The following is a 13,255-nucleotide window of genomic DNA, read 5'->3' as shown; positions in this document are numbered from 1 at the left end:
TTAATTTTGTTAAATTAAAAAAAAATAGTTCAACTGAAATTCATGTTTAATCTCCTTGTTAGGCAATGAGATTAAAAAGTGACTTCCTTTGGGCGGGGAGGGGTGGGAGAGGGAGAAGGGATTGACATCTGAAGCAAGCTTGTTCCTAATTTGAACTAATACAATAAAATAAAAATTAAAAAAAAGTGACTTCCTGCATACTATCTAATCCTCCCACTGTAATTTCCTTAACAATCTAACTTCCCTCTGGTAGTATGTGTTCCCTTAACCCATAATCTTTGTATTCTTTTTTTCCCAGCTCAAAGTCCCAGAAAAAAATATTTTGAAACAACATAATCTTTGTATTCTTATACTGTGAACTGTCATAGTTTTAGAACACATCTCTGTACCTTTTGAAAAGAGCCAGTTTTTAAAAATTAGCATTATGACGTTTCCAAACAAAATCTGTTTTTGCTGATTATCCTTCCTCCTCTTCTTTCTCACACCCCTGGCCAGTTTCTCATACCGCAGTACACTTAGACCCCTCCCCCACAGCCTCTTCTCCTGCTTCAATTGTCGAATACCACGTTTCTCTTCCATGGTACCTTTTTTTCCCTCCAGTAGTCTTCTTTCTGATTTACTAGCCTGTATCCATACTTCACACCTACTGATACACACCCACACACACACCCACACACACACCCACACCCACCCACCCACACACACACACACACCAACACTATAAGCCAGTTTCAGTTGAAGAAAGAAACTGAAGAAGACCCTGGAATACAGGAAGACTTCTCATGCTCATAGATTAGCAGAGTTAATATTGTGAAAATGGCCACATTACTGGAGCCATCTACAGATTTGAGACAGTTCCTCTCACATGACAGAAAAATAATCCTCAATTTCATATGGAAGCGAAAGACACTAGATCTCCAGAGCAATCCTGAGGAAAAAGAGCTCTGCTGTGGTGTCACTACACCTGAGGTCACGTTACACTACAGAGTGAGGCAACAGGCACTCAGACTGCTAGAATGGAATATAGGACCAAGAAACAAGTCACCTAATTTTGTTGAATATATACTGTATGTTAAAGCATCTATTGAGAAGAGGCAGAGTCTTTACCGGACAGTGCCGGCAAACTGGGTACCCACCTGTAAAGGCAAGGGTCTCATCCATCTTTTTCACCAAAAAACAATTCAAAATGGATCAAAAACCTTAATGTAAGATTTGAAACTTTAAAACACAGGGAGGAAAAGTTAGGTGGAACACTTTAAGATGCAGGCATAGGCAGGGGCAGAGAAGGAGTCCAACAGCTCCGGAAATCATTTCAAGAATTAACAAATGGGGTCACCTGAAACTGAAGCTTCTGAACAGCACAGGAAGCCATCGGCACAGTGAAGACATGTGACATGAATCATAAAAACCCAAAGACAGATATTGGGGTTCAAGTCGAGTGCCAGATAAGCAAAGCAGTGGGCCACTAGCTCTTACCTCTACCTCAGACTGAAAGGGTGATTCGGCTAGCTCCATGAATCTTCAGACTGCAACCCCAGACTGCTGCTTCTCCTCAATTTGGCTAGAGAATAAATCTTCTTGAGACTCTATGGTTCTTCCTTTTATACCTCCCTAGTGCTGGGATTGAAGTTGTGTGATCCCAAGTGCTGAGATCACTTTTGTGTGAATTGTTTCTCTTTAAGACTGGATCAATTTTATGTATCTCAGTGTGGCCTTGAACTAAAAGAGATCCATCTGCTTGTCTCTTGAGTCTTGGAATTAAAGGTGTGTGCCACCACTGCCTGGCTCTATGGCTTGTGGCTAGCTTTGCTTTCTGTATCCTCAGGTGAACTTTAATAAAACATAAGTAATATATCACCACAAAGACACACCCACAGAACAAAAGAAAATCTTTGCCAGTTACATATCTGACAATGGATTAATACCTAGAATAAAAATGAAAAACCCAAAGTCAATCAATAAACAGGCAAATGAAATGAAAGTTACTTCTCAAAAGATGAAGTACAAATGATCAATGCTTAAAAAAATCAAAAACAAAAAAACAAGCACCCCCCCTCAAACTCTCAACATCCGGGAAATGCAAATCAAAACTACACTGAGATTCCTTACATACTGCTGTCAGAAATGTAAACTATTATAGCCACTATGGAAATCTGTATGAAGGTTCCCCATCAAACAAACAAATAAACAAAACTAAAAAACTTATGATTCAGCTATACCATTCCTGGGAACACACTCAAAGGAACCTGTCAACATACCACAGATACACTTGCTCACTCATATTTATTGTGGCATGATTCACAATAGCCAAGTTATGTAGACAGCCTAGGTGTTCAGGAAGAGATACACGGGAAAAGAAAATCACACACACACACACACACACACACACACACACACACACACACACTCTCACACACACACACACACACATTTTATTCAGCTATAAAAAAGTGAGATTATGTCATTTGTAGGAAAAATGAATGGAATTGGAGATTATTATGTGAAAAAAGCCAGAATCAGAAGAACAAATACCTCACACTTTCTCTCTGTATAGAACCTAGATTATATACATGTGTACATACACACAAACGTGCACACATGTGTGCACGTGTGCGCGTGCACGCGCGCGCACACACACACACACACAACACACACACACACACATAACACACACACACACACACACACACACACACACACACACACGGCATGAAAATAGAAGGGGCACTATTTTGGAAGAGGAAGGGGACTGAGCGGTGGGAGAAGGCAGGAGGGTCATGGGGAATATGGCCATTGCACACAGTGTAACTGCACAGAAGAAGCTCATGAGGGACCCCATCACTTGGTATGAAAATGCACACATTAATAATTTCAAAAAGCTATTTTGCTCATTTCCTTACCTATAAGCTTCAGAGTAATGTGATCTATTTCCTAAACTGTTCCCTGGGGATTGGAAAAGACGACCAGCAGTCATTTTCAGTCTCCTCCCAGGTAGACAGAGGGGAAGACTCAGTGACAGGAGTTCATGGAGACTCCTCAGGCAGGAGGCCCAGAGAAACAGGCCTCATATCAGACTCAGACTGTTGCCTTATGGGAGTGGCCTTCATCCCCGTTCTGTGAACCCTGCCAAATTCAAGGCCAGCCACAGATGCCCTACCTTGGCTACCGTGGTGTTGAGGAAGAGATCCGAGTCTCCTTCCAAGTCTTTTTTCTCGTCCAACAGGGCAATGTCATCATTTTGTGGAATCACAAACACAAAGTGCTTCAGGACGTCAGCGGCCACCAAAGACTGCCGCTTCGCTGGGTAAGAGACGATGGAGAACAAGGCAGGAGCTGGGATGGGTGGTCCAGAGGACCCCAGGCCTAGGATGTCCAGGATCTAAATGAAAAGTTTTGCATTAATTCCCTGTGCAGATTCTGTGCCAATGCCATGCCCCTGTCAGAATGAATAAGGGTGGTCCATGCACCTTTCCCTGACCTCAGTGTTGTTGAGAGATTCTAAAGGGAAGGATGGGCCTCCGAATTGGCTCTGCCAGGATTTTCAGACTGTCATAGAGGCTCTTGCTGTGGGCTGTTTATGCTCTGTATTTCTCATAGCCACTGTCACACTTTATTGTGACAATTTGTCTGTCTTTGCAAACAGGGCTATAAACTCCATTAGGGCAGGAACTAGGTTGATAAAGCAGATTGTGGCCTAACCTTCCATAGGGCTATTTGATTTAAACAGACCAGCTCTTAAGGTTCAGATGTCTGTAGCACATCTGTTTCATTAATTCTCACAGTTCATGTTCCTTTTCTTTAAATGTTCTTCTTCCCAAAGACAAACAAAAGTTGGGTTTGGGGCAGGTTATATGCGGCAAAAAGAAAAACCTACCAAACAAAGCAAAGGTTTTGGGTTTCCTATCACTGTGCTCTGGTCTGTAATACACGAGCCACCCCCAAATCAAGGGCCTGGAAAGTGGGCGTCAAGTTCCCTTGCAGTATGCAGAAGTCCTTAGAGTAAGCACTCAGCGTCGAGGTTGTCATGGCAATAATAAAGGCCATAGCCTGTTCTGTGGACTAAGCAGCCTGGTACGCCTACCAAGTCAAAATCTCCATGTAATCTACATCCCATCCCATGGACCACAGAGTATCATAATATGGAACTGGAGCTGCTTCCTAGGATTTACAATGGCCACAGAGAAAGACACCAGTTGTTAAATTAACAGTCTAACCAACCTATGGGTCCAAGTGTGGAGGCTACAAAACTGTACAAGATGTTCTTGGCAAAAGGGGAAGAGTTTCTTGAGTCCCCACTCCCACAGTTCTTTGCCTAAGCTTGGCCTAACACAAAACTGTGAGCTGAGTAGAGGGAGTGTTGTGCACTCTTCAGCCTACCCTGGACCCGCTATGGCAAGGATGATAGTAAGGATACTCATATAACATATATTTCCCTTTATGAAGAACTGCTTTCCCCCCTCCTCCAATTCTCCCCTGCCATTCATCCCTTCTAGGGCTATCTTCTAGAAGGTCTACCTAGTTTCTGATGAACCAGAGGTCAGCAAATTGTGACTCTGCCCACTCTCTGACAAATTTGGGCTGCTGTTTGCTTTTGTAAATAAAGGTTATTGGAACATGGCCATGTGCATTGTATCTTGTTGGTGGTTGCCTTCACCCTCCAAAGGGACAATTGAGTGGTTGTTGAAAGACCTTAGCCTAGAATTTTACTTTCTGATCTTCTACAGTAAAAGTAGTCCAGACAAATCTATCTATCTATCTATCTATCTATCTATCTATCTATCTATCTATCTATCTATCTATCTATCCTCCCCCCATAAATCACCAGTTGAGGTTGCTTTATAAAGACACAATACTTCTGTTGGTAGTAGTGAAAGGCTACCTAATAGATTAATTACCATCCCAATGGGAAGCATGTGGGAAAGGCTTCTGGAATAGACTAGCCTCTTGGTTGACTCCCAAACACATCTCTTGTTCCCCTGGGTACTAGTATTGCCAATATTAAAGATCAGCTGTATTGAGGCCAGGTAGATGGAATAGACTGGTGGACACCTGCCTATGGAGGGAAAAAGGTCCCTTTAGGCATTGCTGTTGTATATGCAAGGAGGCATCAGAGATTCATTGAAGGGGATATGGATTTTCAATACAAAGAAGCATGTTTATGTTAGCACAGACCCTACGCCTCACTTGTTGTACCTGATCTCCTTTAGGAAGCTTGTCACTCTCCAGGGCATCCTTCCAGCTTACTCCTTCAAAGTCTGGGGTGTGGATGTTGATAAAGGGCACCCCCAGATCCTTCTTCCCCTCATGCTCCTCTTCTCCTTCCCCTTCCACATCACTCCGCTCCTCCAGTGCCCGTAGCTTCTCCAGGCGCTCCCTCTCAGCCTTCTCCCTCTCCAGGCGCTCCTTCTCAGCCCTCTCCTTCTCCAAGCGCTCCCTCTCCCGGTCTTTGCGGCCCCTGCGGCCACCGCCACCACCACCTCCACCACCACCACCTCCACCACCACCACCACCACCACCACCACCACCACCACCTCCACCACCACCACCACCACCACCTGATGGAGCCTGGCGCTGGTCATCAGGTTCATGGGGTATCTCTTCCATGCCTCCATGAGGCTGCTGGGCCCCTTGCTTTCGGTCCCAGTACATGAGGATGTTTTGGATATCTTTCAGACACATGTCATAGATTTTAAACTTTTGTGCTAATGTTTTGTCAGCTTCCTTCAGGAAGTCTCCTTCGCTGTCCTCTTGTTCCTGGGTAATGGGAAACCCAAATGTGTAGTCAGTCGTGGTTTTCTTTTTTCTGGAGGATTCTTCAGCTGTTTGTTGCTCTCTGACAGAAATTTTCCTTTCTATCGATTCCAACTTCATTTCTATCTTGGCAATAGCGGGAATCTAGAAGGCAAAACATATGAATTACATATTAAGCAACTTATTAAAAGACAAGCAAAACTTCATGCTGGACAGCAAGGGACATCTTGTTTCAACAGGTGACTGACGACTCAGGTACAGGATCCCTAGGACAGGAAGTTTGGGAATCACTTCATGTGTACAGTGGGGAACTCCATTGGAACTTCTGTCTCATGTTTTTACATTGCAGATGTGGGCTCTGCCTTGTGAATTTTGAGACAGGTGCCCAGGCACTTTAGCACACATTCTGTTCTAGGGCTGCTGATCCGAATGACCAACAGGAAAAGGCTAGCAAAGCCTGTTTTCTGCACATGCGTTCGCTCAGGTGCCCTGGGAAAGGCCAGAGAGGGAGGTGGTTTTAGCCCAGCAGTATTATAGCCTTGTGATCCTGCCAACAACCTAGTCCTCTCTCTGCATCATAGGGATGGTAATAGGTACGTCAAAGGGCTGTTAATGACTGAGTATACAGATTCATCCAAGGAATTTACAACGGTGCCTCTCATGGAGTAAGGGTTCTCTTAGTGTGAGGGTTATTAAAACTATACGGCTTTGTAGTGTATTTCTGGGGACAAACGTTTAGAATCTTGTCACAATTAGGCTTTGAAAATAGTTATTTATGCGGGGCAGTGATGCCTCACGCCTTTAATCCCAGCACTTGGGAGGCAGAGACAGGCAGATCTCCGTGAGTTCAAGGCCTGGTCTACAAAGTGAGGTCCAGAATAGACAGGGCTATACAAAGAAACCCTATCTCAAAAAACCAAAAAGCCAAAAAATTATTTATTCAATGAGCTTGGTATACAGAAACCAACCCTCACACTCTTTTTTTTTTATTGTACTTTCAAGTATGTTTTGTGGGCTCTGCTCTTTTTTCTCTTTGCTTGGATGAAATCCTTAGGTGGTTCCATTCCAGTCCAATCTCATGATCACCGCCTTTAGTAAAGCTCAGTGTCCCCCTTCCCAGCTCAATTGAGGGCTGCTTCAGGCATGGGGTCTTGAGTGACCAAGGGCTGGCTTTCCCTCTCATTTCTTTGTGTATCTTCTTCTATTTACTCATCTTGAAGATGGCCCAGCAAGGTGGCCACATGGAAGCACTTGTCAGAGTTACATTATATGAGTAAGAATTCCAACACTCCACTTCAGCTCATGTGAGAAGAGGCCTAAGTCTGCAGAGCCACTGTGAGGACATGGGGGTTGGTATGGTACCAGGTTGGGAGGGGGGGCCTTTCAGTTGGAGATTATAGAAAATCAGCATAGAGTTACCGAATTCTGACGAAGGACTACAAAATATATGGCAAGATTTGAGGACATGGGTACTGAGCTTGAAGCAATGGGCACAGAAAGAAAATACATACATTATTCTATACATGTGGGGTATTTATAAAAATGAGTCATGTAGGAGGCTACATGGCAAAGGCCAGAAAATACAAAGGGCCAATATGACATTGGGCATGTTCTCTGTAGCCAGAAATTTGAAACGAAATGTCACAAATGAAGCCATTTATTTGGAAGCTGGATAACACACTCTGAAGCAATCTCTGAGTTCAATAGCTATAAAGAATAGTCAGAAAGCTCTGGACAGGAGCAGCAAAGCCCATGCTGCATATCAACAATACAAGGGGACGCCTAAAGCAATGCACCTGCGAGCACACTCATACTTTCATAAATTAGAAAATAAGAATAAATGACATTAATATCTACCATAAGAAGTTAGAAGGAGAATTGAAGAAAAACAAAGCAAAAAGGAAGAAATTGTGAAAAGGCAGGAAGAGACACTAACAAGAAAGCAAATGAGTCACAAAGGCAACAGCAGTTTCTGTGGAAAAGAAATGGAAATAAACATTTTTTTTTGGAAACAGAGTCTAAAGTAAGTGGACTGGCCTTGAAGTTGCGATGTAGTAAAGGATGAACTTGCTGCTGATCCTCCTGCCTACACCTCCTGAGTGCTGGGATTATAAGTGTGTGTTACCATGCTTGTTTTTATGAGGTGCTGGGAATTGAACCTAGGATCCCATGCAGGCCAGGCAAGCATTCTATGACAGAGCTGTATTGACATTCGTAAGATGAAAAACTTCTAACAAATTTGAAAAATAATAGAGAAGGGTATGAATGCATTAAAAATGAATAGTGTGTAGGATGACAATAAGGATATGACTATAGAGTTAGAAGCCATTTAAAGAGAGTAAGGAAGACAACATCATAGGTTATTTTATGCTAATTAAAAATGATAAGATGACTACTTTTGAAGAAAACTATGATATCTCATGGTACTCAGGAAGCAGAGAGAAAGAGACAGTGGAAAGGTTCAGGGAGAAGCTGTATCCTTCAAAGGCAACCCCTTAATGACTTACTGATGGAGGATGTCCTTCTGTATATATGGATCTCTTATTGGCAGATGAATAAAACACTGTTTGGCTGATAGAGGCAGGAAAATAGGCAGGACTAGGAGATGAGGAAAATTTTGGGAAAGATTGGCAGAAGTAGGCAGAGGGAGACCGTGAGAGACACCATGCGGTGGAGGGAGGAGTAGCAGGTCTGGACCCTTCTCTGGTAAGATAAGACCACGTGGAAATACATAGATTAATATAAATGGGTTAATAATTAAGACAGAGCTAGCCAATAAGAAACCCTAGCCATTGGTCAACAGTTTAATATAAGTCTTTGTGTGTTTATTTGGGGCTAAAGTGGCAACAGAATTTGGTGGGACAAGAAAAACTCCAGCAACAACCTACTTCCTAAAAGTCCATTTATCTATGAATTCTTCAATCGATTAATCCATTGGTGAAGTGAGTGTCTTCATGATCTGTTATTTCACAGGAGTCCATGAGATGGCAACAATGTTTTCACATGTGAAACTTTGGAGAATTTTCCTCCCCCCTCCTTCTCCTCTTCCCCTCCCTCCTCCTCCTCCTCCTCCTCCTCCTCCTCCTCCTCCTCCTCCTCCTCCTCTTCTTCTTCTTCTTCTTCTTCTTCTTCTTCTTCTTTTAGATTTAAACCATAATGGGATAAAAATGACCAAGTGGGAAGAGAAGAGTTTGAGGCTGAAAACCTATGGGATGACTAAAGACTAATGGATAATGGAATTAAGGCCAGAAAGGAAAGATAGAGGTAGGAGGAAGAAGGAGAAGACACGTGTGCCAGGAGGAGTGGAGCTGGGACACTTAGAGGAGAGTTCAAAGGCTGGCGCCATTTATAAAAACTCCACCAAGATGCCAACCAAGCCAAACACTGATACATGGATGCCTGATGTGAACATGAAGAGGCCACTGGAGATTTTGATCAAAGAGTATGATGGAGACTGAAGTCAAGGTAAAAACGTCAGGCTAAAATTTCCCATTAAATCATGAATGGGAATTGAGCAAGTAGAGCCTGAGAGTAGGGAAACATTTCGGAAACTTTGATTATGAAAGAACAAGAGAAACACAGTGCTAGTCCTGGAAGCACAGTGTTGAAGGATAGTTTGTGTTTTAAAACTGGGTGGTTCCCCATCATCTGGCACCTCTTTTATTTCCTTTCCTTTCCCTTCCAGAGGGTATATCTGGTCTCAGTTGGCTTTCTCTGAGCTAGTATTTTCAGACCAGGTGACTCCAGAAGACCAAGAAAGGTCTCAAGAAGTCTTCCCAAGGAATATGATTAACTGTGTTTTGTGCTAAGCTTAGGTGACATGCACACAGCTTGTCGCTAAATAGATGCATGGGCTATGGTTCTTCCCACTCATTCTGAAGTCACCAAATCACACTTGAAGGTACTCACCCTCTATCTTGTGGTAGGGACACAGGAGGGGCAGGGCTCAAGTCACTTAAAAGTCCCAGAAGATTCCAGCTGGAGACTATGATGAAGTTAGTGGACAGACTTCTAGCCTAACTGTGCTCTGAACAGTCTTTTTTTTTTTTTTTCATGACGTGTGAAATATTATCTTTAAAAAGTAAGTTTGGGGGATGGTGAGATGGCTCAGTGTGCTAAGAAACCTGTTGACAAGCCTGGTTACCCTAGTTTGATTTCTATGACCTATGTAACGGAAGAAGAGAACTGATTTCTGTACATTATCCTCTGACTTCTCTTTGTGTGCTATGGCACACACACACACATGCATACAAACAAATATAAATGTAATCAATAATTTAAAAAATGGGATGATAAATTGGCATAGATTATTTTGAATTTTCTTCCAATAAAATATTGAGGTGTTGGTTGGTGAGGAACTGGAGGCACCCAGAACAAGGCAGGCTATTGATAAATAAATTGAGAGGAAGACCCCATGGCTGAGACGTCACATACTTTAGTTGCGGGACATAGAGAAATCAAACCTGAATTGACCAGGAAATTATCTCCTTATTGGTTGGCTTTTATTGTGTCATAAGGTTCTGCTGAGGGAGAAAAGACATCAATGATCTTAACCAGCATTGGACTGCATGCTACAAATGACCTGCTGGTGCAATAGTGACAAGATTGTGCCAGGGGTTCTCTTGGAGTTGAGGCCTGCTCCACAGGAGGGAACTCATACCTGGTATTGTGAACATGGTCAAAAACCATGCCTGAAGAAGCCATAGGCCTTGGGGAGAACCTATGGATGCCCCTGGAGGCAAGTCTTTCGTGATAACCTATTCAGCACCATCCGGGGTTCCATAGCAGACAAAGGAAAGAAAAAAAAGACTATGATAATACATTACTGGATAAGGTTCTGGGACTCTGGCTTCATCACCCTGTGAACTTTAGGTGGGGACCATTGTCCTTCTGAGTGAGTGGGATGTTAAAATGTTTGAAACACAAACTCAGCACCTACATACAGTCAGTGCTTAACAGCACTGGGTTTGGTCCCCTCTACCTTCTGCCCTACCACAGTATCCATGTAACCATGTAATATGGTTAGTCGGTTCCTGGAAGGTAGAGACAGTGGTCTGGTTTGTGGGTTGCAGTGGTGGCCCTTTGCTTCTCAGCAAGGGGCAAGTAAGGGCTGCTACCTGCTTGTTTGTGGATGCTTGTGGCTTCCTTAGGGACGGATCCTCCTTCATGAGACCCTGTTTAGGTTTTCTGATCCTTCGTTTCAGCTCGTCCTCTTCCTTCTGCCGCTCCAACTCCTGCTGCAGCTTCTTCTCCTGCATCTCTCTGGCCAGTCTTTCCAGCTCCCTGCATCAAGCCAGAAACAGAAAATAGAGTTTAGGGCCTCCTATTTCACCTGCCCAGCTGGGGCTGTCAGGAGGAGGGAGTCTGGGCAGAACTTTTTTGAAGGAAGGAGAGAAGGAAGGAAAAGAGTGAGGGATGACGGGAGGGAAGGAAAGAAAGAAAGAAAGAAAGCATGAATGAATGAGGCTCTCTTTAAAAGGTCATTCAGCATATTAGAATTTTTAAACTTGCATTTCTATTCCTGTCTCTTTTCATTGGAGAGAAAGACAAAGGCTGAGAATATGCCTGATGATTGAGAAAGAATGTTCAATGATGGCTGTGGCATCAGTGCAGGCACTGTCCACTCCCCTATACCCTCACATCTGATGTTCAGACATGAAGGAATGGTGTGCTTTGAATATCAGTCCCTAGCACAGCTGGCTCAGAGTCATGGTGCTGGCTCTGGAAGGCCAGTCCTCTCTTTCCCTTTGTTCTGTGCATTTAGTTGTCTGCCCTGCTGCTAATAACACAGAGGCATCAAAGCAGGTACTACATGCAAAGGGGCGAGGAGATGGCACTTCTGAAATACCTAACCCGCAGCTTTGTAAACTGGGGATCACAACACTAGATGGGATTATGTAACTGAATTCAGTGGTTGTGAAAAGTTTGGCAATAGTAAAAAGTTTCTGGATGTACAATAGCCAAGAATTAATAAAAAAAAATCCAATACCATGTAGACTAGGCTGGCTTGGAACTCAGAGAGCTGCCTGGCTCACCCTCCAGACTGGTGGGATTAAGAGTGTGTACCATCATGCCCAACATAGCTTTGGCTCTGAACATACAACACACCCAATGTGCTGTACACACCATCACACCATGCATGCAAAGCTAATGAACCTGCTTAGCTGCTCCATGTTATGAATTGCAGGGCTTCTATTGTACAAAGTGTTCTGCTTTTATATAAACAGGATAGCTAAATTATGGAAAAGAAAGACTTCAAATATTCCCCTAGTCATTTGTTAGCATGGAAGTATCAAATTAGTATACTCCCATGTTAGAGTGCTTGATTTTAAAAACTGCTGCTTGGGTTTCATTTTAAAAGAATCCTGAAATGAATTTTGGCTTGAGATTAAGGCAGAATTTCCAGAAATTTTTGAAAAACAGACTTCTGGTGTTTTGTGCTACATATTTATGTGAAAGTGTTCCCAGCATTTATTATTATAAAATAAAAATATCAATCAATTCTGAAAAATGCTGAAGATACTCTTTTGTTCAATATCAAAGATTTAATTCTTTACATAAAAATAAACAAATAACTGGCTGTGGTGGCACACACTTTTACTCCCAGCACTTGGGAGGCAGAGGCCTCTGAGAGTTTTGAGTTTGAGGCCAGTCTGGTCTACACAGTGAGACCCTGTCTCAACAGAAAAAATATATACATTACATTACTATGCCAATTTGCTTCTGAATCTAATAATTATTAAAATTATATGTATACCAGAGAATTGTTTTAAAATAAATTTTATTCTGATTTATTTGGATACCAGAGCTTGTTTGGCTTGTATATTAATTTACCTATATTTCCTGAGGTCATGTAAACATTCATTAGTCAAGAAGGACTCAAGAACACAAACGTTTAGGAAGCCCTGATTTACCCGTCCCTTCACCTCTATCTTGTCTGTAGTTGCTCCTGGTTGCTGTGAATCGCTGCTGCTCACTGAGACCGCGTTCACATCCTTCATGGTGTGTGTATGTGTGTGTGTGCTCGGGCACGCACGCACGTGCATACGTGTGTGGTGGTGGGTATCAACGTTACAAACAGCTTGATGAGCTCTGGGACTCAAATGTGCTCTATGAAGCAAATGCATGAAGGCAGGAGGCACTGAAGCCTTGATGATAAAGGGGTGTTTCCAGACTTTCCAAAGGTAAGCTTGTTATGCCTCTTGATGAGCAGAGGTATGTTGTGGGGGTGGGGGCAGGAGGCATGCCATTTCTCTTGGAGTCAGTGAGAGGAGTCTGGAGGCAGAGAGAGAGGAGAAAATGGGCATATATCTGATGGGGGATGTCCTTCTGTGTATATGTTTCTTTTGTTGGTTGGTGAACAAAACATTGTTTGGCCAATAGCCAGGCAGAAAGCATAGGTAGGGCAACCAGACCAGGAGAAGGTTGGGGAGAGGAAGGCAAAAAAGAGACACAATGTAGCCAAGGAAGGAGCAACAGGTCCACACCCTTCTCCAGTAAGGTA

At 43.1% G+C, this 13,255-nt stretch overlaps 1 protein-coding gene across 2 annotated transcripts in view; it reads right to left on the bottom strand.

Annotated features, from left to right (window-relative positions):
* The window catches only part of Hydin (HYDIN axonemal central pair apparatus protein), a 323,803-nt gene that overhangs the window by 77,403 nt on the left and 233,145 nt on the right, over positions 1–13,255 (bottom strand). For both annotated transcript variants that reach the window (XM_035442673.1, XM_027405997.1), the window contains 4 exons: positions 10,869–11,034; positions 5,556–5,895; positions 5,194–5,477; positions 3,158–3,379 (listed from right to left, as the gene is read on the bottom strand). In XM_035442673.1, coding sequence (XP_035298564.1) covers positions 3,158–3,379; positions 5,194–5,477; positions 5,556–5,895; positions 10,869–11,034 — 1,012 coding nt within the window. The remainder of the gene's footprint in view (positions 1–3,157; positions 3,380–5,193; positions 5,478–5,555; positions 5,896–10,868; positions 11,035–13,255) is intronic.

This window comes from Cricetulus griseus, chromosome 3, assembly GCF_003668045.3.
Source record: "Cricetulus griseus strain 17A/GY chromosome 3, alternate assembly CriGri-PICRH-1.0, whole genome shotgun sequence".
Lineage (NCBI taxonomy): Eukaryota > Metazoa > Chordata > Mammalia > Rodentia > Cricetidae > Cricetulus > Cricetulus griseus.
The sequence above is the reverse complement of the archived record's forward strand: the minus strand, read 5'-3'. Positions and strand labels throughout refer to the sequence as shown.